The 26801-nt window shown below is 42.8% G+C and overlaps 1 protein-coding gene across 1 annotated transcript in view; it reads left to right on the top strand.

The window, feature by feature from the left end:
- The window catches only part of otud5a (OTU deubiquitinase 5a), a 55587-nt gene that overhangs the window by 16721 nt on the left and 12065 nt on the right, over window positions 1–26801 (top strand). Inside the window, exons 4-7 of the mRNA XM_061684319.1 lie at window positions 4523–4679; window positions 9733–9881; window positions 15710–15895; window positions 22498–22702. Coding sequence (XP_061540303.1) covers window positions 4523–4679; window positions 9733–9881; window positions 15710–15895; window positions 22498–22702 — 697 coding nt within the window. The remainder of the gene's footprint in view (window positions 1–4522; window positions 4680–9732; window positions 9882–15709; window positions 15896–22497; window positions 22703–26801) is intronic.

The raw sequence follows: 26801 nt of genomic DNA on the forward strand, positions 1-26801 counted from the left end.
CTCCCACATTCCAAAAACATGCATTAATTGGAGACTCTAAATTGCCCGTAGGCATGACTGTGAGTGCGAATGGTTGTTTGTTCCTATGTGCCCTGCGATTGGCTGGCAAACAGTTCAGGGTGTACCCCGCCTCCTGCCCGATGACAGCTGGGATAGGCTCCAGCACGCCCGCGACCTTAGTGAGGAGAAGCGGCTCAGAAAATGGATGGATGGAAGTTGCTGTTTCCCCCTGTTTTATTGCTAAGCATTACAGTCAATCGACCTTTATTAAGCATACTCATAGGCTAGTAGAAAACACATACAGTACAGTACACAATAATTAGTTTTTACCCGATTCTCTTAGAAGAAACAAGAATGTAAGAAATGTAAGAAATTTAAACTGCACAGTCCAGGTATTTATTTCATAGTCACACTGGATTCATTTTTGGTTTTTGGTTCCTGAATCAATTTCCAGCCAATGTTTTGGATCGGATTGTTCGAAATGAACCAATATTATCCTTGAATCGAATCGGCAACCATGAATCGTGATATGAATCAAATTGTTGTTGAAACGAATCGTTACACCCATACCCCACAGCATTATGGCTCCTCTACCATGCTTGACTGTTGGCAGGGTGTTCTTTTCCTTCAAGGTTTAATTGCGCCGTCTGTAAACATACTGTTTGTCTGCATTGTCAAAAAGCTCTTTTTTGTTTCATCTGTCCATACAATGTTGTTTATCCTTCGCTCTTTTGTATAAAATGCAAGTTCTCTATAGAACATTGTTGTTTCACTTGAAAAAGTTTCCTCAGGAGATATTCCGCATTTAGTACTTAAACTTTGGGTGCCGATAATGGTGAGCAGGACTATTCGACATACACTGAACAAAAATATAAACGCAACACTTTTGTTTTTGCTCACATTTTTTGTGAGCAAGACTCAAAGATCTAAAGTGTGCAGATGAGCTTCCCTGAGACTGTTTCTGACAGTTTGTGCAGAAATTCTTTGGTTATGCAAACTGATTGTTGCAGCAGCTGTCCGGGTGGCTGGTCTCAGACGATCTTGGAGGTGAACATGCTGGATGTGGTGGTCCTGGGCTGGTACGATTACACGTGGTCTGCGGTTGTGAGGCCAGTTAGATGTTATTTGTCTGAAACACCTTTGGAGACGGCTTCCATCCATCCATTTTCTGAGCCGCTTCTCCTCACTAGGGTCGCGGGCGTGCTGGAGCCTATCCCAGCTGTCATCGGGCAGGAGGCGGGGTACACCCTGAACTGGTTGCCAGCCAATCGCAGGGCACATAGAAACAAACAACCATTCGCACTCACAGTCATGCCTACGGGCAATTTAGAGTCTTGAACCCGGGTCCTCAGAACTGTGAGGCTGACGCTCTAATCAGTCGGCCGCCGGAGACTGCTTATGGTAGAGAAATGAACATTCAATTTACAGGCAACAGCTCTGGTGGACATTCCTGCAGTCAGCATGCCAATTGCACGCTCCCTCAGAACCTACGACATCTGCGGCATTGTGTTGTGTGATAAAACTGCACATTTTAGAGTGGTCTTTTATTGTGGCCAGCCTATGGCTCACCTGTGCAATAATCATGCTGTCTAATCAGCATCTTGATATGCCACACCTGTGAGGTGGGATGGATTATCTCGACAAAGAAATGCTCACTAACACAGATTTAGACAGATTTGTGAACAATATTTGAGGAAAATGGCCTTTCATGTACGTAGAAAAGCTTTTAGATCTTCGAGTCCAGCTTACGGAAAATGGGAGCAAAAACAAAAGTGTTGCGTTTATATTTTAGTTCAGTATAAGATGTCTGACGTTTGACATGCTTGGTCGGAAAGGAGCAAAATCGATTGTTTTTTATCCACTTGAGATGAGGTACACACATAAAGCTTTTTTTTTCAAATCTTAAAAGAGTATTAATCTGTGACAGATCCCACACATGAAGATAACTAACACAAGTCTGTGGTAACACTGCACCTCTGATTACCTTGTGGCTCTGACACAATCGTGTCAAAGTGCTTATTTTGCCCTGGAACTTGTTCTGGAGTAGCTGCCAAGTTTTCGGCCGAGAAATTTTGTGTGGGTGTAATTTGTGTAATTTGCGCCACTATTACGGGAGAGTCGTGCTGCCGTGCACAACGGCTTTTTGAGAAAATTGTCAGATAACTAAAATTTACAGACAATTAATGTAAATTCTCCATAATAGGTCCCCTTTAATAACTGATCATCTTTGATAATTTCTGTTTAAAAAAAAATAAATAAATAAAAACATTGCTCAGGGTTCGCACGGTCATGAAAAGCCTGGACAAATTATGGAAAAGGAAAATGAAATTTCCAGGTCCTTGAAAAGTTACTGGAAAATAAAATTTTCTATAAAAATCATGGTAATATTCCATGGATAATATTTAAAACGTAAAACATAAATAAAATAGTGTAACGTGATATTAAAACTATAAAATTTAACATGAAAGTGTGACGTTGTGTTCATAGTTTCAATGCCTGGAGCGCTGACCACTAAAAGAGAATAATGCTTTTGCGTGCGTGCTAATGCACACATAATGCGGAGATTGAAAGTGTGGCTTAACTTTGTTAAAAAAAATTTTAAAAAAAAAGACCAATCGGCTCCGTGCAACACTTCGAACTCCCTGCAGCTTCGACCTACAGCCAAACACAGCACACAAGCTGGAATCAGGTGAGTAAAACAATAACATTTGTCTTGTGCCCACATTGAGGCAGTTAACAAGTTAAACTGGAACTAAAAATGTGGGTCAACTCAAGCGCAAATGACCAGCTAACTACATTACCATATGTATTTACTACAGCTACAAACTAATCTGTGCTAAATAGAGTTCATTCGCAAGTGCAACAAAAAAAAATGAACGCCAAATCAGCATTTTCGGATTCAAATGAAAACGAATCAAAGAATAACAAACTACTACGACAAGCTGTACAACCCTAACTCCAGTGAAGTTGGGACGTTGTGTTAAACATAAATAAAAAAGGAATACAATGATTTGCAAATCATGTTCAACGTATATTTAATTGAATACACTACAAAGACGAGATGTTTCATGTTCAAACTGATAATGATTATTTGCTTTAACTTGGAATTTTATGGCTGCAACACGTTCCAAAAAAGCTGCGACAGGGTCATGTTTACCACAGTGTTACATCACCTTTTCTTTTAACAACAGCTTCAGCTGTTCAACAGTCTGGGTTCTCCGTTGTCGCATTTTACGCTTCATAATGCGCCACACATTTTCAATGGGAGACAGGTCTTGACTTCAGGCCAGGCCAGTCTAGTACCTCCACTCTTTTACTACGAAGCCACGCTGTTGTAACACGTGCAGAATGTGGTTTGGCATTGTCTTGCTGAAATAAGTAGGGGCGTCCATGAATAAGACGTCGCTTGGATGGCAGCATATGTTTCTCCAAAACCTGTATGTACCTTTCAGCATTAATGGTGCCTTCACAGATGTGTAAGTTACCCATGCCATTGGCACTAACACAGCCCCATACCATCAAAGGTGCTGGCTTTTGAACTTTGCGTCCATAACAGTCCGGATGGTTCTTTTCCTCTTTGGCCCGGAGGACACGACTTCCAGAATTTCCAAAAACAATTTGAAATGTGGACTCGTCGGACCACAGAACACTTTTCCATTTTGCATCAGTCCATCTTAGAGGAGCTTGGGCCCAGAGAAGCCGGCGGCGTTTCTGGGAGTTGTTGATAAATAGCTTTTCCCTTGCATAGAAGCGTTTCAAGTTGCACTTGCAGAACTGTATTTACTGACATTGGTTTTGTATTTACTGACATTGGTTTTCTGAAGTGTTCCTGAGCCCATGTGGTGATATCCTTTACACATTGATGTCGGTTTTTGATGCAGTGCCGCCTGAGGTATTGAAGGCCACAGGCATTCAATGTTGTTTTTCGCCCTTGCCGCTTACATGCAGTGATTTCTCCAGATTCTCTGAACCTTTTGATTATATTATGGACCGTAGATGATGAAATCCCTAAATTCCTTGCAATTATACGTTGAGGAACATTGTCCTTACACTGTTAGACTATTTTCTCACGCACTTGTTCACAAAGAGGTGAACCTCGTCCCATCTTTGCTTGTGAATGACTGAGCAATTCAGGGAAGCTCCTTTTATACCCAATCACGGCACCCACCTGTTCCCAATTAACCTGTTCACCTGTGGGATGTTCCAAACAGGTGTTTGATGAGCATTCCTCAACTTTCTCAGTCTTTTTTGCCACCTGTCCCAGCTTTTTTGGAACGTGTTGCAGCCATAAAATTCTAAGTTAATGATTATTTGCTAAAAACAATAAAGTTTATTACTTTGAACATTAAATATCTATCTTTGTAGTGTATTCAATTAAATATAGGTTGAACATGATTTGCAAATCATTGTATTCTGTTTTCATTTGTTTAACACAATGTCCCAACGTCATTGGAATTGGGGTTGCATAAGTAATAATTAGTTGTATGGCGTATGTGACATTTTTCTGACTTTTACGTTGCAGATGAAGAACGCCGACTATTTTTCCAACTACGTGACAGAGGACTTCACCACGTACATCAACAGGAAGAGGAAAAACAATTGCCATGGCAACCACATTGAGATGCAGGCCATGGCAGAGATGTACAACAGGCCAGTGGAGGTGTACCAGTACGGCACAGGTGTCTTCTGGTCATTCTCGTTTTGTTCATTAAGTTGTTACATTTAGGGCTGCAATGATTCAAAATATTAAAAGAATGAAGCAAAACCTATGCCCCAAAGTTTCGCAGGGATAATATTTTTCACACGGACTGATGCTACTGCAGTCACACGCACCACTATGTGTAGAAATACGTTAACACGAAGATAAAGTGCAATGTGTACAAGGGCTGCCACAAACAATTATTTTGCTAGTTGACTAATCATCATTTGTGCGATTGGTCGACTAATTGGATCATATGTAAATTGCAACTATTCGCACCAGCAAGCAGCTGCTCTTATATAATCATCTTTAGCTTCCAGCTTGAAGCTTCTCAGGTATGTGCAGACTAAAAATAGAGACAATTACGATAATAGTACAGTTAACTAAATAAACTTTGCAGCTTCCACCAGGATTCCTGACATGTTTATGCAAATTAAAATGAAGGCAATACTCTGGCCTTAAAACAGTTTTTAACGCTAAATGTTAAGTGCGCTTTAAAATGGAACCAATAAGGATGCACAATCATGTACAATCACAGCAAGGCAACTAGGAATAACCTTTCATATATAAGAATTTTTGGGGGGTTCTTTTTTCAAATGTTCTGTTTTTAATAGGACATGCTTTGATGTTGACAAAAAAGTAAATCCTGATTTATTTTCAATGTGCACGCATTGCCTTTGAGAACGCTGCCCCCACCACCAGCATATAATAATCATGTTAATCATTCATTCATTCATTCATTTTCCATACCGCTTATCCTCACTAGGGTCGTGGGCGTGCTGGAGCCTATCCCAGCAGACTCTGGGCGAAAGGTGGGGTACACCCTGAATTGTTTGCCAGCCAATTGTAGGGCACATATAAACAAACAACCATTCACACTCACATTCACACCTACAGGCATTCTTAGAGTCTTCAATCAACCTAGCATGCATGTTTTTGGGATGTGGTAGGAAACCGTAGTACCCGGAGAAAACCCACGCAGGCACGGGGAGAACATGAAAACTCCACACAGGCGAGGCCGGATTTAAACAATTGAACAGCCGAGAATGAGCAAACACTGCATATGTTGTTAATACAGTGGATCCGGAAAATATTCACTGCGTTTCACTTTTTCCAGATTTTGTTACATTACAGCCTCATTCCCAGAATGGAATAAAAAACAGTTTTTACTCACATTTCTACACATAACACCCCACAATGACAATGTGAAAAATATGTTTTTGAAATGTTTGCAAATGTATTAAAAATAAACAACTAGGATATCACATGCACATAAGTATTCACGCCCTTTGCTCAGTACTTTGTTGATGCACCTTTGGCAGTGACTACATCCTCAAGTCTTTTTGAACATGATGCCACAAGCTTTGCACACCTATCTTTGGGCAGTTTCGCCCATTCCTCTTTGCAGCACCTCTCAAGCTCCATCAGGTTGGATGGGGAGCGTCGGTGCACAGCCATTTTCAGATCTCTCAAGAGATGTTCGATCGGATTAAAGTCTGGGCTCTGGCTGGGCCACTCAAGGACATTCACAGAGGTGTCCTGAAGCCACTCCTTCGTTGTCTTGGCTGTGTGCTTAGGGTCGTTTTCCTTTTGGAAGGTAAACCTTCGCCCCGGACTTATGTCCTGAGCACTCTGGAGCAGGTTTTCATTCAGGATGTCTCTGTACATTGCTGCATTTATCTTTCACTCAATCCTGACTAGTCTCCCAGTTCCTACTGCTGAAAAACATCCCCACACCATGATGCTGCCACCACCATGCTTCACTGTAGGGATGGTATTGGTGCGGTGATGAGCGGTTTCTGGTTTCCTCCAAACATGATGCCTGGCATTCACACCCAAGAGTTCAATCTTTGTCTCATCAGACCAGATCCTTTTCTTTCTCATGGTCAGGTGCCTTTGGCAAACTCCAGGCAGGCTGGCATGTTCCTTTTACTAAGGAGTGGCTTCCGTCTGGCCACTCTACCATACAAGCCTGATTGGTGGAATACTGGAGAGATGGTTGTCCTTCTGGAAGGTTCTGCTGATCGTCGGGTTCTTGGTCACCTCCCTGACTAAGGCCCTTCTCCCTCGATTGCTCAGTTTAAATGGGCGGCCAGCTCTAGGAAGAGTCCTGGTGGTTCGGAACTTCTTCCATTTATGGATGATGGAGGCCACTGTTCTCATTGGAACCTTCAAAGCAGCAGAAACTTTTCTGTACCTTTCCCCAGATTTGTGCCTCGAGACAATACTGTCTTGGAAGTCTACAGAAAATTCCTTTGACTTCATGCTTAGTTTGTGCTCTGACATGCACAAATGAAGCCGACATATGGAGAAATTAATCTGCAAGAATTCATGTCAGATGACGTGGGTATGCCTTCTTTCCTCAAAGAGGCATTTCAACGGGTGATTTATTTATTTTTATTTTTTAATAATTTTATTTATTTATTTTTTAAACAACAAGCCCTCCAAAATGTTTCATGATCACTATTTTCACTCATTAATGCCAAAAAAAAGTTCAGACCTTCAATACAGGCAAAAATTACTGCAGAACACATTAAAGTTCAATGAGGAAATGTCCTCGCCTTTTGCCATCTACGTGTCAGGCTGTGACAGGCTGATGTGTGCAAAATGTGGGTGGGTCAAACTCTGGTTGAAAATCTAATATTTCGTCAGAAAATGACCCTAAAATTACAACTGAGTCTGTTTTGGGGGGGATTTTTTCTGCAGACATCATTTGTAAGTCCAGAACTATGGAATAAGTGGCAATGTTCTCACCGTTAATTACTTCGTGTACACACAGTAACTACCGTATTTTCACGACCATAGGGCGCACCGTATTAAAAGTCGCAGTCCCAGTTACGGGGTCTATTTCTGAATTTAACACATACATAAGGCGCACCATATTGTTGGGCGCAGGCAAGTTGTAAAACATATGCTAGCTTAAAACATACGGTAGCATGCATGCACGCTAAAACAATGTTTTTGAAAAGGCAGCGGGAGCATAACTGAGTTCGGTTGTACTTTATTGAAGTATTTAATAATGTACTCACGTTATTTTTTGATCAAGCCTCATCCACAAACCCATCAAAGTCCTCATCTTCTGTATCCGAAATGAACAGTTGGGCAAGCTCTCCAACAAATATGCCGGCTTCCCTCTCGTTGTTGTCAGAGTCAGTCTTGTTGCCGGGGGGCTGTTCAGCAATGATGCCAGCTTTCGCGAAAGCTCGGGCAACCGTCAAAGCAGATACCTTAGCCCAGGCATCCACAATCCCTTCACATATGGTGGCGTAACTCACCCGGCGCTGCCTCCCAGGCGCGCATGGAGTCACAGATCAACAGGGACAGTGACGTGTGGGAAAAAAACACGCGGTCTCTTTACGTACACCTCACTCAGCCACTCTCTCATTTTCTCCTCGTCCATCCAGCCCTTTTGATTGGCCTTAACGATGACTTCGGCTGCAAACGTTTCTTTAGGCTGCGTCTAAGAGGTGATGGTTTCTGTCCATTACCATGGCAACCAAGTACAACAGTAAAAGCCGACTTCTCGTGCCCCGTTGTTTGTATCGCTACCATGGTGGTCCCCTTCTTCTCTACAATGTGGTTCACCGGAATGTCGAAAGTGAGCGGCCCCTTGCCCATGTTGGTGATGTGGTTGGGCTGGATGTGTTTGTCGACAATCTTTTTACTGCAGTAGGAGCGGAAGATGGCCAGCTTTTCCTTGTAATCCACCGGAAGTCGCTGCGCCACGGTAGTCCTTGCCCGGATGGATAGATGGCACCGTTTCATAAAACAAAAGCACCAAGACGGACCTCCTTGAAAATCTTCGATTTTCATTTCTTCTGCAAGCGTTATTGCCCTCAGTCGAATGGTGACTGTAGAGAGGCTTCTCCCGGCTGTTCTTTGCTCATTAATCCATTGCTCGAGTTGGTCTTCCAACTCGGGCCACCTCGCCTTGTTTCCGCGGAAACTCAGCTTCGTCTTCTTGACTTGGTGAAGCTCGTTTTCCTGCTTCCTCCACTTGCGAACCATGGATTCATTGATCTTGAATTCTCTCGCGGCTGCTCGATTCCCGTGTTCCTCCGCGTAACTGATAGCTTGCAGTTTAAACTGTGCTTCGTAAGCGTCTCTTCGTAGCTGCCATTTTCGAGGGTCCTTAGCCAAACCGATGTTGTTTTGCACAAGGCACATAGCGGCGCTATATACCTACCGGGGGCATGCCTTTAGCGTCATCCTTCACGCGAACCCTTCCCCCTTTATGTCCGCATGCTGTCCTCAGTCACGTCCGCCTTTCCTCTATATAAGCAGCGTGTCGGCAGGAAAGGCTCCCAGTCAGTCAAGCGGAGCGCTCATCAAAGTCACACATAAGGTGCGCCGCATTATAAGGCGTCCTGTCCATTTTGGAGAAAATGTAAGACTTTTAAGTGCGCCTTATGGTCGTGAAAATACGGTAAATGAGGCCCAATCTTCTTTGTGGCAAAAAATTTAACTATGAGTCAACCTTCTCAACATCTCAGACAAGCTAATAGATTGCACCACGAGGTGGCGCTTCGAGGTCAAATTTGGAAAAATCTGCCATGTTTGATACTAAGAGAGGCTATTTTTCAAATGCAACTAAACTGTAATCATGAAAATTTCCAAAGGCAACTAATTTAATAGTTGTTTTCCCAGTAATGTAATGGATTGCAATTACATATATTTTGTAATTCAATTATGCAATCTTGTCACATTTAATTAGTTACTCCCCAGCACTGACCACAACAGCACATGTTCAATCGCCCATACAAGGTAACAGCTGACTCCCATGTCATGTCACCAGGCCAGGCCCGCCTTTGAAAGCCATACACAAAGTCATTCATACTACAGTAGAACGTGATGGTGACCCCAAGTAGGCAAAAATAATACCTACAAGTCACATGCACGTTAATTAATAGATGAGATGATGACAATGCTCTATTAAAAAAGTTTTTATAGCTGCAGCCCTGCTTAGTTTCGTTAATCTCCTTGTGCCTGCCATCAGCTGCATCAATGCTAAGCCCCCTCTCTTCCCACCACAGAGCCAATCAACACCTTCCACGGCATCCACCAGAATAATGACGAGCCCATCCGAGTGAGCTACCACCGCAGCATCCACTACAACTCCGTGGTCAACCCTAACAAGGCCACCATCGGGGTGGGGCTCGGCCTGCCCGCTTTCAAGCCCGGGGTACGCACTTGCACGCAGTTTTTCCATTTTCCAATGCATACGTACAATGCGTGCACTGCTCTAACAGGTACACTTGAACAAATAAATGCCGCACTTCAAATTGACAAAATAGCCTTGTGTTTACCACAGCCAAGGAGGGGGCCAAACGTCAGCTCAAGCCATGTTTGAGTTTTAAAACAGACAGATGGGACAGCTTAGTCAGGATTTATTGAAGTAAAAATAATAAAATTATTTCCCCTATAATTGGTTAGTTGTTTGACCCTCCGTTTGTTGTAGGTCAAATTGACCCATGGCAAAGTTTAAAACAATAGAAAGAAAATATTTAAAAAAATAATAATAATGTAGGATGAGCTTGTTCATTTTTTCTTTTTAGTGCATATGCTGTATATGTTTTAATAGACATGGTACATTAAATATTGACCAGAAAGGTCTAATTTTTATTATTTATGTTTGTTTTCTAATATAATCCAGGGGGCACATAAATGGTGTGCAGGTGCCCATGCTCACTGGAAATGTGAAAAGCGCACCAGATTCGATTGTATCCGTGCGCATTTTCTTTTTTCTTTTTTTTTGGGGGGGGGGGAGCGCAGCAATGGTAGTGTTGTCATTCACAAACAACTCGTTGAAATGAAAAAACGCTTCATGAATTTATTTGTTCCTTTCTCGGTTGACTGTCGTTAGTTGTGAGCCTGTAGCGCACAAGAAAGTTACCTGCACGCAGCGCCACTCCCGCACGGTGGCTGAGCGCGCGTATTGGCTGCCGACGAGGTAGTGGGCTTGGTGGGGCATGAGCTCCTCGGTCTTGGTGCTCAGCAGCTACGACGGTCCATCAAAATATGTCTTTACCTGAAACCGGATCGTGGTGCAAAAAAGATAGGGCACCGCTGTCCTAGAGAACTTCACCAAATCAGCTGATCGCGCTCCCATACACCAAGTTGGACCCTGTGTGAGACCATTGTCTACAAACGGACATGTTATCCGGTGAGATTGGTGGGTCATGAAAAAAATGAGCACCAAGCAACAACATCTGATGCTCGTTTGAGACACAGACAAAACTAATGTGCACCCCTGAATATAATACAACTCATTGATTCTGTTTCTGGTATTGTCTAATATTCACTGATATAATTATTTAAAAAATAAATGGTTACACATGCCACAGATCATGCCACAGGTGGTGGTCCCCCTTTTTAAGAAGGGGGACCGGAGTGTGTGTTCCAACTACATGGCGATGACACTCCTCAGCCTCCCCGGTAAGGTCTATTCGGGAGTTTTTCTTCCTCATTAATATATACACAGTATCCCATATTGACAGAAAAAACTGAATTGTTGAAATTTTTGCATATTTATTAAAAAAGAAAAACAGAAATATCACAAGTATTCAGACCCTTTGCTCAGTATTTAGGAGAAGCAACTTTTTGAGCTAATACAACAATTTTTCTAATACAGTCTCTTTGGGAATGATGCAACAGGTTTTTCACACCTGGATTTGGGGATCCTCTGCAATTTCTCCTTGCAGATCCTCTCCAGTTCTGTCCGGTTGGATGGTCAACATTGGTGGACAGCCATTTTGAGGTCTGTCCAGAGATGTTCAATTGGGTTTAAGTTAGCGCCCTGGCAGGGCCATTCATGAACAGTCACGGAGTTGGTCTGAAGCCACTCCTTCGTTATTTTAGCTGTGTGCTTAGGGTCATTGTCTTGTTGGAAGGTGATCCTTCGGCCCAGTCTGAGACCCTGAGCACTCTGGAGAAAGTTTTCGTCCAGGATATCACTGTACTTGCCCGCATTCAACTTTCCTTCGATTGCAACCAGTCGTCCTGTCCCGACAGCTGAAAAACACCCCCACTGCATGATGCTGCCACCACCATGCTTCACTGTTGGGACCGCATTGGACAGGTGGTGAGCAGTGCCTGGTTTTCGCCACACATACCGCTTAGAATTAAGGCCAAAAAGTTCTATTGTGGTCTCATCAGACCAGAGAATCTTATTTCTCACCATCTTGGAATCCTTCAGGTGTTTTTTTAGAAAACTCCATGCGGGCTTTCATGTGTTTTGCACTGAGGAGAGGCTTCCGTTGGGCCACTCAGCCATAAAGCCCTGACTGGTGGAGGGCTGCAATGATGGTTGACTTTCTGGAACATTCTCCCATCTCCCGACAGTATCTCTCGAGCTCAGCCACAGTGATCTTTGGGTTCTTCTTTACCTCTCTCACCAAGGCTCTTCTACCCCGATTGCTCAGTTTGGCCATACGGTCAGTTCGGAATCAGAATCATCTTTATTTGCCAAGTATGTCCAAAAACACACAAGGAATTTGTCTCCGGTAGTTTGATCCGCTCTAGTACGACAACAGTCAGTCAATTGACAGAGAACACTTTGGAGACAGAAAGACATTGACAAAAAAAAAACAGTCACTGAGCAGTAAAGGGTTGCTAGTTATCTGGTAATGCTGGTACATTTTTATTTATTTATTTTTTTTTGACAATTGTGCAAAAAGATGCAGAGTCCTCTAGCACTTAGAGTAGTTCGAATGACTAATATTGCAATTAGTCCGGTGCAATGACCATTGTGCAAAGGGCGCTGAGACTTCAAGGAGTGTATGCGGTTGAAAGTTACGAGTAGTGCGATCATCTGGGACAATGTTGGTTGTGCAAATGTTGCAGATACTCCTCAATCAGTGTGCAAATGGAGCAGATGCTACTCTGGCATGAGTGGCCAGCATTGGTTAACAACAGATATGCAAATAGTGCAGCGTCACGAGACAACTACAGTGAGTGCACGAGTAATGTATAATTGGCCCCACAGAAATGTGACAACGAACTCAAGTCAAAAAATTGCGAGCATGTTGTCATGGAAATGTAGGTTAGGTGTTTAAGAAGTTGATCGCAGGAGGGAAGAAGCTGTTGGAATGTCTGCTAGTTCTAGTTTGCATTGATCGGTAGCGATCTAGGAAGATTATGGAGGCCAGTGCTCTTAGGAACCTAAAGTGCAGCACAATTGTTTTTGTAACCTTGGCCAGATCTGTGCCTTGCCACCATTCTGTCTCTGAGCTCTTCAGGCAGTTCCTTTGACCTCATGATTCTCATTTGCTCTGACATGCACTATGAGCTGTTAGGTCTTATATAGACCGGTGTGTGGCTTTCCTAATCAAGTCCAATCAGTATAATCAAACACAGCCGGGCACCAATGAAGCTGAAGAACCATGTCAAGGATGATCAGAAGAACTAGACAGCACCTAAGTTAAATATATGAGTGTCACAGCAAAGCGTCTGAATACTTATGGCTGTGTGATATTTCAGTATTTCTTTTTTAATAAATCTACAAAAATGTCAACAATTCCATTTTATTTTATGTCAATATGGGGTGCTGTGTGTACATTAATGAGGGAACAAATGAACTTAAATGATTTCAGGAAATGGCTACAATATAACAAAGAGGGAAAAAATTAAGTCTGGGTCTGAATACTTTCCGTACCCACTGAATGCAGTCATACGTAGTCCTGTCATATTGGAATGAAAGTATAGGCTACACCAGGGGTGTCCAAACATTTTGCAAATAGGGCCAGATTTGGTCAGATGAAAATGTATGGGGGCCAACCATTCGGCCTGACATTCCTCGAACCATTAACATGTAAATATGTAACTATATCACTTTGCTGTCTGCAGCTAGGTCGATATTGCAATTGAGAATCTGTTTTCAATTGAATTACCAGGATAGTTAAAGGTTAAACTAATAATAAATTAAATACAAATGAACTATTTTATGAAAGTTGACTGAATTGTTTTAACAAATCACATCCCAGTGCATTTTGACAAAGAATAGTATAGTGACTATACAATTCAAAATTTGACAAAAATGTAGTTTGATCATCACAAAAAAATCAATTCACTGAGACTCGTAGCTCGCCTTTGTAGAGTTTTCATTTGAGTCACGAGCTCTTGTGAAAAAGCGCTGCTGCGCTATCAAAACAGCTTCCAATGGTTTCAGTTTTTTGGCGCGTTCGTTCGCCGTTAGTTTGTCGTAGTTCGCGTGTTTCGTCTGGTAGAGCCTCTTATTATTAAATTATTTGAAAACAGCCACAGTCTCTTGGCAAATTAGGCACAGTTGTTTCGTATGTCAGTGAAAAAATCCACTTGTCCTGGACACGGTGGCCCTCGTCAACTTTACACTTTTTAGTTTCAGTTGCCATTTTAGAAATGAGCTAAAAACATACCACAGGGGTAAAAGTTCACACAGGGGTCACGCGACGAGAGTGCACCCACAAGTCTACTGCCACTCTCTGGTGAAATATAAAATGGCCTTTTTTTTTTTTTATATGTGTGTATTGTTTACTGTGTTTATTGTTTACTGTGTGATGTGCTGGCGGGCCACATATTATTGATTTTATGACATGATGCTTCGGGCTGGAGGAAATTTGGACACGGGCCGGATGTGGCGCGCGGGCCGGGAATGTGGCGCACGGTGGGAATGCGCATTATACACGAGAAATTACGGTAATTATGAGAAATCCGGCCGTCTCAACTGCCACTCGTAAAATGCCAACTTGAATAGCTTGGAAAAGGGCATTTACAACCTAAGTTATCTTGCAAAACCTGATAAAAGGACACCGACGATTATAAAAAATATCTGATGCAATGGGACCTTTAAAAATAAAATTAAAAAAGCAAGTAGTAGGATGAACAATTTTACATTTAAAAAAAAAACAGTTTTATATTTTTTTAAATTTGTGTATACATGGTGTGGCACGTCTGCCTCACAGTTCTTAGGACCGGGGTTCAATCCCCGGCCTCGCCTGTGTGGAGTTTGCATGTTCTCCCCGTGCCTGCGTGGGTTTTCTCCGGGCACTCCGGTTTCCTCCCACATCCCAAAAACATGCATGGTAGGTTAATTGAAGTCTCTAAATTGTCCCTAGGTGTGAATGTGAGTGGGAATGGTTGTTTGTTTCTGTGTGCCCTGCGATTGGCTGGCAACAAGTTTAGGGTCCTGCCCGAAGATAGCTGGGATAGGCCCCACCACGCCTGCAACCCTTGTGAGGATAAGCGGCTTGGAAAATGGATGGATGGATATACATTTTGCCCTCAATTTCCATTTGACTTTCCATTGGACTTTCAAGACAAAATCTAGATCAGTTATCCATCCATCCATTTTCTGTAACGCTTAGCCTCACTAGGGTCGTGGGCATGCTGGAGCCGATCCCAGCTTACTTTGGACGAGAGATGGGGCACACCTGAACTGGTCGCCAGCCAATCGCAGGGCACATATAAATAAACAACCATTCACACTCACATTCACACCTACGGGCAATTTAAAATCTTCAGTTAACCTACCGTGCATGTTTTTGGGATGTGGGAGGAAAGTGGAGTACCCGGAGAAAAGCGGGTACAGGCACAGGGAGAACATGCAAACTCCACACCAGCAAGGATGATTTTGAACCCAGGTCCTCAGAACTGCGAGGCAGATGTGCTAATTAGTCGTCCCCCGTGCTTCCTAGATCAGTTATTTGTTAGAATTCATTCTAACCATCGTGTCACCTATTAACAGTAAGGGCAGTGCTTTGAGTAAGATTATTTCCATACAATATACAGCAGTAATTTGACTGAAGAGTGCTCCAGCTCGGACTTGGTTGGGAAAGTTTTTGTGGGTCTGCTTATTATGCTAGTTATCACTACTGTTTGGTCACAGTGATGCTGAAGTGTAGATCTACACAACTGGGGAAGGGTCAGATAACCAAAGATTGACTTGGGCAGGCACTCCTGACACACAACTATTTGGATACAATCCATTCAAAAGTCACTTGAACATATTGTGTCCCCTTTAAACCACGGCCTTAGTACGCGGACCAGTCCCTGATGAAGTCAGCCATCAAGACGTCCGAGGAGTCATGGATCGAGCAGCAGATGTTGGAGGACAAGAAACGAGCGAGCGACTGGGAGGCGACATGCGAGGCCATCGAGGAGCAGGTGGCCAGGGAGTCGTACCTGCAATGGCTCCGGGACCAGGAGAAGCAGGCCCGACAGGTAAGCGCCGCCTGCCTCCCTCTCACACTGTTTACTACTTTTTTGTAACCTCAGTTTTATATTGAGGTTTTACATACATAATGAGAACTAAGGTAAAACAAAAGACAAATACAGTGGTACCTTGAGTTATGAGTGCCCCAACTTACAAGTTTTTAAAGTTACAAGCCATTGCTTGGTCGACATTCATTTATTTATTTGTTTCTTGTTTTCGTATTGTAAGCCAAAATTTGAGGCGCGAGTGAGCTTCGGATACAATCGCTTGAGCAAAGTAAAGAAAAACATGGTACTGCAATGCTCTCGCATGTGGGCAAGGAGAGCCACGGTCGCCGATGCACCTTCAGGTGTTTACTGAACAGAACACGCAGTCAAACACATACATAATAATAAATACAAAATGAGTAGCATCAAACCACTAGCTTATATATAGTGTATATGTTCACAGTATAATAATGTGAAAATTGCTTACCATTAAATCAAATTGTAAACTGAAATACACATCATAGGCCTAGCCTACTTGTGTGAAAATGGACAGTCTTCTTCAAAAACAAAACGTTCTACAGTGCTGTAATCTACAAGAAAAAGTTAAAAATAGCAGCACTTGGCAAAAGCACTTCCTGAATAAGCCAAACACCAGACTAACTGCTCAGCATTTAGGAACTTGTAGGGTCTGCTGTATGAACACTAGTTGATCCCCGTGTTTAGGTTTAGAACACTTCTTTTTGCAGTGACCACATCAAATAGAGTAGCGAAAACCCGCTCTGCAGACATGCTAGAGCCTGCGCTACACAAGTATAGCTTTGGCATGTGTGAGAGGAGGGGGAATGTGACCTGATGGACACAGCACCAATTCAAAGGGTCTTCAGTGAGAAGCAGGGGTGGGGATTTACAATATTGCTTCATTTCCTCTCCAGCCCTGTCATCATGGGTCTTTAGTTCTATCAGAATCAGAATCATCTTAATTTGCCAAGTATGTCCAAAAAACACACAAGGAATTTGTCTCCGGTAATTGGAGCCGCTCTAGTACCACAACAGACAGTCAATTGACAGAGAACACTTTTGAGAAATAAAGACATTGAAAAAAACAGTCACTGAGCAATAAAGGGTTGCTAGTTATCTGGTAATGCTGGTACATTTGTTGTTAATTGTTTTTTTTTATTATTATTATTATTATTTATTTATTTATTTTGACAATTGTGCAAAAAGCACTTAGAGCAGTTCGAATGACTAATATTGCAATAGTTCGGTGCAATGACCATTGTGCAAAGTGCGCAGAGACTTCAAGCGAGTCGTACGATAATCTGGGACAATGTTCATTGTGCAAATGTTGCAGGTACTCCTCAGTCAGTGTGCAAATGGGGCAGATGCTACTCTGGCATGAGTGGCCAATTGGTCAACAACAGATATGCAAATAGTGCAGCGTGGTGAGACTACTACAGTGAGTGCACGAGTAATATATAAATGGCCCGACAGAAATGTGACAACAAACTCAAGACAAAAAGACAAAAAATTGCCAGCATGTTGCAATGGAATTGTAGGTTAGGTGTTTAAGAAGTTGATTGCAAGAGGGAAGAAACTGTTGGAATGTCTGCTAGTTCTCGTTTGCATTGATCGGTAGCGCCTACCTGAGGGAAGGAGCCGGAAGAGCTGGTGACCGGGATGTGGAGGGCCCGAGAGGATTTTGCACGCTCTTGTCTTAGTTCTGGAAGGGTGGGTAGGTGGGTACCGACAATCCTTTCAGCAGTTTTGATTGTCTGTTGCAGTCAGAGTTTGTCCTTTTTTTTTGTAGCAGCAACAAACCAGACTGTGATGGAAGAACACAGGACTGATTAGATGACGGCTGTGTAGAACTGCCTCAGCAGCTCCTGTGGCAGGCCGTGCTTTCTCAGAAGCCGCAGGAAGTACATCCTCTGCTGGGCCTTTTTGAGGACGGAGTTGAAGCCTTATCAGAATACCGTAATTAAATCTGTTATAGTGGTAAAGAGTGGACCGACATCATATTAAACCTTATTGATTAAGAGGGGGATGTCACTTCATATTATGAGAGTCAAGTCAAGTGAGCGAATACTTTTGGCAATATAGTGTATTTGAGAGACAGTTGTTCTTTAGGTACCTAAAGTGTTGCCAATCTGAGTTATGTTTGGATTGTCATACAGTTGTCCAAGCAAGATCTATTTCTTGAGTTCTCTCTTAAATGATGTCAGACACTTGCTATGAAAACCGCGTATTACCACGCCCTTTAACCTTGTATTCCCTGAGAGGAGCAATTTTTTTATATACTTTATTTTCACGACCATAAGGCGCATTTCAGTCTTAAATTTTCTCCAAAATGGATGAGGCGCCTTATCTGTGCACCGAGTTCCAAAGTCTGTAAATGTTATGTGCCTTAAATGAGTGCTCCGCTTGACTGACTGGGAGCATTTCCTGCCGACACGCTGCTTATGTAGAGGAAGGCGGACGTGACTGAGGACAGCATGCGGACGTAAAGGGGGAAGGTTGCACATGACAGAGGACGCTAAAGACATGCCCCCAGTAGGTATATAGTTCCGATATGTGCATCGGTTTGGCTAATGACCCCCGAAAATGGCACCTACGAAGAGACACGCTTACGAAGCACAGTTGAAACTGCAAGCTATTAGTTACGCGGAGGAACATGGGAATCGAGCAGCTGCGAGAGAATTCAAGATCAATGAATCCATGGTTCGCAAGTGGAGGAAGCAGGAACACGAGCTTCGCCAAGTCAAGAAGACGAAGCTGAGTTTCTGCGGAAACAAGGCGAGGTGGCCCGAGTTGGAAGACCAACTCGAGCAATGGATTAATGAGCAAAGAACAGCTGGGAGAAGCGACTCTACAGTCACCATTCGAACTCAACTCAATGTGCTTCACATGATTAAATACATTTAAAAACAAAGAAAAAATCAGCTTATAAACATTTAAAACAAAGCGTTTTATTAAAACAATTAAAACAGCGTACAGTGCAAGAAATATCATTTTAAAGTGGAAATGCTCTAAAAAGCATGGGGAAAAAGAAGAGTTTTTAACCTAGACGTCATTTCTGTTGGCAACTTATTCCATTTGTGTGCAGCATAATAGCTAAATGCTGCTTCTCCATGTTTGCTTTGGACTCTGTGCGCCACTATTTGACCTGAGTCTGTCGATCTCAGAGCCCTACTGGGTTTATATTCAATTAGCATTTCATTCATGTATTCAGGACCTAAACCGTTTCGTGATTTATAGACCAGTAGCAGAACTTTAAAATCTATTCTAAAGCTGACTGGAAGGAAGCCAGTGTAAAGACTTTAGAATTGGAGTAATATGCTCTGAACTCTTTGTTCTGGTCAGAACCAGAGCTGCAGCATTCTGAATGAGCTGCAGCTGTTTAATGCTCTTTTTAGGGAGTCCAGTCAGAAGACCATTACAATAGTCAGATTTCAGAAAAGTGTTGCTGTCTAGCTCTGACTAACTCTTGGTTAAAATTACAAAGACTGTCTGTAGAGGTCATAGTCAATTTGGAGTTTAGTTTTTCTCCACCTATATTCTGCTTTCCTACACTTTGATTTAGAGGTCTTTACCATCATTGTGCTCCTCCACGGTGTTCTAGGTCGCCTCAAGATTGTCTTAGTTTTAATAGGAGAGACAGCATTCATGACATTTGAGATTTTACAGGTGAAATTATCCAAAAGTTCATCAACTGTCTCAGCATTCACAGTTTGTGGCACAGCAATGGTCTCCATAAACTTAGTGGCGGTCCTCTCATTTATGTACCTCTTCTTAATAGACAGAGGTTGTGTGAATTTTTGGAAGAATCTGTAATTCAAAGAATACACAAAAATGGTCAGAAATGGCCATATCCTTAATGTCAATTGATAGAATTTCATCATCCTTCGAAATGACCAGGTCCAAGATATTACCTTGAGTGTGGGTTGGACTCTTTATATGTTGAGAGAGGTCAAATGTGTCTAGTATAGCAGAGAGTTATTTAGATTATTTTTCCCATGTTGTTGTCAACATGGCGGCACGGTGGACGACTGGTTAGAGCGTCAGCCTCACACTTCTGAGGACCCGGGTTCAATCCCCGGCCCCGTGCCCGCGTGGGTTTTCTCCGGGCACTCCGGGTTCCTCCCACATCCCAAAAACATGCATGGTAGGTTAATTGACATAAATTGCTCGTAGGTGTGAATGTGAGTGCGAATGGTTGTTTGTTTGTATGTGCCCTGCGATTGGCTGGCAACCAGTTCAGGGTGTACCCTGCCTCCTGCCCGATGATAGCTGGGATAGGCTCCAGCACGCCCGCGACCCTAGTGAGGAGAAGCGGCTCAGAAAATGGATGGATGGGTATTTATTTGACCAACTTTCTGTCCCTTGTAATTACAGGAATAAAAAATGCCTGATCTCCATAGGGGTCTGACTTATTCTGGAAAATACCCCGTAGATATCAGTCAGATTCGCAGATAAGGTTCTTCATGGGTGGAGGGGGGCCCTTCACATCTTAGTGGACGGTGGTTTCAGGCAAGGAGGGATGGGAGGAAGATCTTGGCGTGGTGTGCGTCTTCATCCTGTCCGTCACACCTAGCAGAGATTTTGTTGGGCTTTGCTCCAATGGGGCAGGGAGGGGTGTGGGAGATTCAACGTGCTGGCTCATCTCATTTGTCATTTGCTCCTCCGATTGTTTGGATGACGCTGATGAATCCGTCTGCGCCTCGTGTCGCCTTAGCCCCTGCATGTTTTTGTTCTTCAGCAGTGTCACCAAGTCACCAGTGTTTTCTTTTCGGGCCGCTGAATGACATACACAGTAAAAAATGTTGGCAGCCAATAACTTAACCTTTTGTCTATTTAGACAGAAACTGTCTGCCTTGTAAAGATGTCTGCGCTCCCAAAAAAAAAAAAAAACGCAGAAATTGTCAATGAAACTCAGGGATAGTGCAGTACCACTTCTTTGAGCCGCTTATTTAATTGGCTGAGCCTAGAGAAACGTGCATCTCCAAATCGTACAAGTGGGAGAGGTCCACTAATAAAAACCTCAGCATCCAAACATTGCACTTTTGTTAGGAGATCAATGAAATCTCGCTTCAGTACCTCTGATTGCCGCTTGAGAACATCCAGGGCCCCTGTGTGTATAATGACATATTTGACAGTTGGGTGCTGATTAGTGATCTCCAGGATTTTCTTTAGAGATATCATACACCATGTAATTGGTAAAACACAGTACTTTGGTGTTCTTCTCACTGCAAAAACATTTCTTGACAGCTCCATCACCACATATTAATGTTTGGGGTGCCATTTTTTTCTTGTATGATTTAGTTTCATACTTTTCAGTGGTGGTGGGGGATGAGCATTCTTGGCCAGGGTCTTGTAAAAGTGGCTCAAATCTATTTGTAAGTCTGATGTCAATGTTTTGCATTGACACGCGTCCTTTTTTCTTGCCCTTCGCTGTAGCGACCGTCCACGGCCGCTCACTCGGGGTTGAAGCAGCCCGCAAGCCCAGCCAGATTCCTCGGTAATCTGCTGGTGTTGTGTCCTCCCTTTTAGATGTTGTCCCATATTTTTGGGCTTTGCTCCCAGTAAATTCCAGGGAGAACTGTTGGATGGTCCATTACCGTTTCCACAGTCCACATCCGTCCCCTTTGTTGAGCTAAGGGGCTGTCTTTTAGCACATTTCTGCTCAACATTTTGAGACATCGGTAGTGGTTTCATTCTCCGACTGTCCATTTAAATCCACATACACTTCAAGACGGTGGATTTTGGTTTCCAGGATTGACATCCTTTAAAGCAGTCCGTGATAGTCCTCAGTGGAAAAGGGAGGCATCTTGATTTCTGGTCTTGTTGATAATAGTAGGCTTGTGCTAATTAGCAGGCCGCGCTCACGTAATGGTGAGAGGGTATCAGAAAATATTGGAATATAGCAACTGACTGTATCTCCCAAATAAAAGTACAGTACCACAAAAGAAAAATAGAAGCAGCGACTACTGGATATTTTTAAACCTATTTTTTTTTGAAGAAAAACAAGCTTATCAGCAAAAAAAAAAAAATGTAAAAAGAAGTGAAGCAAGCAGAGTGAGCAAAAAAGCATCTGCACTGTACGAGAGTGAGATTTTAGGTACAAGGTAAAAGAATCAAGCAGGGGTTAGTTTAGGTCCCCAATTTGGACCAATTTTGTGCATCTTAGAGATGATAAGCAGTCGGACAATGAGGATAATGTATCCTTTGATGCAGAAGGTCTGTAACATCCCCCAACTGGAACAACACTACTCTTTGTAAATTCAACTTTAAAAGACAAACAATTCACATTGTTTCAGCACAGTCGTGGACAATTGCACTGATGCTAGAAAACTTATTTTTGACATACATCTCCGCCCCTCCAACTTTAGCACTGCAATCGGTAAGAAATATATCATACTCATCCATGTAAATATAACTATCAGGCGTGGCTCTACCCAGCTCTGCCTCAGATAAAACAATAGTGTCAATAACGTACATGAGGCATTCCCACGCAGTCAGTGTCACTTGCTCAATAAGTCCGCCATTTATGCCACCGGTTTCCACCCAAACTCTTTGAAGCTGATGGAGTAAGTCCTTCCTATTACTTGTAATGTCCGCCCCTCTAGCCCAGGAAAGCCAGCGCCACCTGCAGTTCGGCCACGGCAGCGGCCTCCAGTGGCCTGGAGGACTGGGCCGCTCGGTCGCCGCGGCAACGAGACTTGGACCCCTCCCACTCGGAGCTCACCAGCGCCCCATCGAGCATCATCAAGCCGCCTTCTCCCGCCGGCGCCGCCCTCGTTCTCAACAAGCCGCCCTCGCCTTGCGCACCAGGTAATGGGTTCCAAAGGGGTGGAAAGTTTTCAGTAAATTTCTGGACACTTTCCGGTAAATTTTCATGGGAAGCTGGAGAGGTTTGGAAATATTTCAAATTGGAAACTTTCCATTGGAATTTTGGGAATTCATGAGATTTACAGTAATTGGCAATTGAGGGTAACTGAATGGAAAAATGTCATATTCAAGCATAAATACATTTAGTTTTGCCCTAAGCAGACATCAATGGAAAATAGCTCTCCTTGCCCACATGCAAAGGCTTTACACTACCTTGGTTGCTCCATCTTTTTAATCTTGACTTGCATGGTGCCATATCTCAAGCTTGCTGGTACCTCAAATTTTGGCTCACAGCACACAGAAGAGTATCACCCAAATGATGGCTTGTATTTAGAAAAACGTACCACTGAACTTGCATAAAATCTGTTGGTTTTAGTCAGGATTAGGCTAAAATATATTTCAGCCAACTGTATTAACTTACCTATTCATTCACTGCCTCGGACATTTATATTTGTCAACTGGAATCCAACCGTTTACTGCCACTGATGTATATATTCGCCAAGTAGGTTTTTCAACAGGTAGGCAGAGAAGAGGGTCTCACTAAGCTTGTCTGTGAAATTGAGGTTTGGGAACTACCTTAATGACAAACCGATCCCTGTAGATTGCATCACTTTAGTTTTTAGATTAGCATAGCTCTTGTGTCGAGGATAAAGACAAGGGGGCGAATCGCAATTTGTCACGTCTTTTATGAGGGGAAAAATGCCAACCAGTTCAGGAACCTGACACTCGAACAGAGTATGTATATGTATGGTATAAACCATTGGTTCTCAACTGTTGTTAGCCTGGGACCCACATTTTCCTGTTGTTGCACAGTTGCAACCCACTTTTATAGGAAAACAATAAAGCATTTTTGTTGATAAATACCCACATAAAACACATGTACAGTATGTTCTTTTTTTTAAACGGTGTTTCAAATTAGTTTGACATAGCGCCAAAAGCATATTGTTTGACATGATGCCCGCTAGACAGGCTGAGCTGTACTGTATTTGTTTATTGAGTAAACTAGTGATTAGAGTACAAGTGAGTAACATTTTCTGCCGCTTACCTATTATGTACCATTGGAACTTGGTACGCCTCTGTATTGAAAAAAAACATTTAAAAATCTGAATACGAATATATGCTATAAAAAAGCTCTCCGCAACCCACTTTTGGGTCTCGACTCGGGCTGCATGATATTTTGATTGAGCATCGACATTGCGATGTACGTGTGCACAATAGTCACATCGCAGGGTATACTGCGATTTTGGTGTACTGTAATATACAGTGGTGTGAAAAGGTGTTTGCCCCCGTTCTGATTTCTTGTTTTGCATGTTTGTCACAAGTGTTTCCCATCATCAAACAAATTTAAATATTAGTCAAAGACAACACAAGTAAACACAAAATGCATTTTTTTAAATGGTTATGATAATTAAAGGCTTCTTTATACTCGCGTGGGCGGTGACTGCACTGACGTCACTGCGGCTATCCCGCACGCAGTTGGCCTTTATACTCGAAAGCAACCCACGTGTGCAGTTTTGAAAATGTACTGCAGTTCTCCTCCCAGTCAGGGCGGTTGCGACGGCTGGTATTGGCTAGGACGCCAGAGGGTGGCGTTTCCTCTGCATTTGCCCATTTCTGGTAGACGTTTTTATATTTCCTTTCCGGAACAAGAAACAAAGCTAAAACAATGGCGACCGTGGAACAGTGTCTGCTAGAACAAATGGACCTAGATGACCAGATGATACATTTAATTATGCTGCAAAATCGATCAAGAAGATGGCGGCGTAGGTGGTATATGGAACCGAGAGGAACGGTATCAACGTCATCGGAGCAATTGACTAAAACGGGCCAATCATGAGAGATGATCTCCGCGGCATTCTACGCACAGCAAAATCTTTTGTCGTGTGCGCGAAAAGTGACGCAGAGGGGCCACGCAGGCCAATGCGTCGGTCACGCGGGCACAGGAGTATAAAGAGGCCTTAAGGGAGAAATAAATCCAAACCTACATAGCCCTGTGTGAAAAAATGTATTGCCCCCATGTTAAAACATAACTGTGGTTGATCATACCCGAGTTCAATTTCTCTAGCCACACCCAGGCCTGATACTACCACACCTGTTCTCAATCAAGAAATCACTTAAATAGGACCTCCCTGACAAAGCGAAATAGACCAAAAGATCCTCCAAAGCTAGACATCATGGCGAGATCTAAAGAAATTCAGGAACAAATTAATTGAGATCTATCAGTGTGGGAAAAGTTATAAAGCCATTTCTAAAGCTTTGGGACTCCAGCAAACTACAGTGAGAGCCATCATCCACAAATGCCGAAAACATACAGTGGTGAACTTTCCCAGGAGTGGCCGCCCGACCAAAATTACCCCAAGAGCCCAGCGAAGACTCATCCACGAGGTCACAAAAGACCCCAGAAGAACATCCAATGAACTGCAGGCCTCACTTACGTCAGTATTCATGACTCTACCATAAGAAATAGACTTAGCAAAAATGGCCTCCATGGCAGAGTTCCAAGACAAAAATAACTGTTGAGCAAAAAGAACATTAAGGCTTGTCTCAGTTTTGCCAGAAGACATCTTGATAATCCCCAAGACTTTTGGGAAAATACTCTGTGGTCTGACGAGACAAAAGTTGAACTTTTTGGAAGGTGTGTCTCCCATTACATCTGGCGTGAAAGTAACACCGCATTTCCGAAAAAGAACATCATACCGACAGTAAAATATGGTGGTGGTAGCGTGATTGTCAGGCTTTTTTGCTGCTTCAGGACCTGGAAGACTTGCTGTGATGAATGGAAACTATGAATTCGACTGTCTACCAAAGATTCCTGAAGGAGAATGTCCAGCCATCTATTCGTGACCTCAAGGTGAAAGGAACTTGGCTTCTGCAGCAAAACAATGATCAAAAAACCACCAGCAAGTCCACCTCCGAATGGCTGAAGAAAAACAAAATGAAGACTTTGGAGTGGCTTTGTCCAAATCCTCACCTGAATACTATTGAGATGCTGTTGCATGACCTTAAAATGCTAACGCTGTGGGCCTGCTTTGCTACATCTGGTACTGGAGACCTTGACTGTATCACAGGTATCATGAAATTAAAAAAAATATCAAGCGATTATAGAGAGAAATAGTTATCCAGTGTAAGAAAACTTGGTTTGAGGCAAAGATCATGGGTCCTTCAGCAACACCGACACAAAGCACACACCCAAAAGCACACAGGAATGGTTTTATAGGAAAAAAACGTGACTGTGAAAAATTATCTCAATCCAATTGCAAATCTTTGGGGGCGCTAAAATCTGACATTGGGGAAAAGAACCATGCAAATGTTCAAGAGCTAGAATGAATTGCAAAGGAAGCGTGTGAGAAAATACCACGTGAGAAGTGCAAAAGAAAATAGATGATACAAGAAACGTTTGGAGGCTGTTATCACTGCCAAAGGGTGTGCAACCAAATATTGCGGCGTGCTAATTTTGCTGCACATGCCGGGTTTTTTTTTTCTTTGAAATTACAATATCTAAGTTAAAAAAATATATATTTTTTTTAAATTTTTCTCTGTTAAATTAAAATTCAATTAAAAGATCCTGATGATATAAGTTCAGTACATTTCAATTTATTTCTGAAGATATTATACAGGTTATGTAAAAATAATTAAGGGGTTCCAATAATGGTGAGCAGGAATGTACAACTCTAGCCATGCGGTGAGTCAGTATCACTCACAGTGCGTTTCTTAGTTGTACAGTGGAACCTCGCTAAAACAGACCCCGATATACCGGATATCGGATAAAACAGACCGTCAGGACCGAACAAAGTGTCCAGTAATAGTTGCCATTTGTCACTTACTGCCATTGACAAAAGTCTGTTAGTTCCAGAATTGGTCGTTTTCTGGCGTTGTGGCGCAGTGCAGGCAGAGAATGGGACTGACGTATTTCCGGGTCACAGATAGACAATATGACTAGATCCAATTCCAAAAGACGTGCCTCCCGTGCCTTGAATGTGGGACATTGATGTGCGACTATGGTGATGATAGTTATATCTTATTGTCTATTGTGCATAGAGCG

The sequence above is a fragment of the Phycodurus eques genome, chromosome 1 (assembly GCF_024500275.1).
Source record: "Phycodurus eques isolate BA_2022a chromosome 1, UOR_Pequ_1.1, whole genome shotgun sequence".
Taxonomy (NCBI): Eukaryota; Metazoa; Chordata; class Actinopteri; order Syngnathiformes; family Syngnathidae; genus Phycodurus; species Phycodurus eques.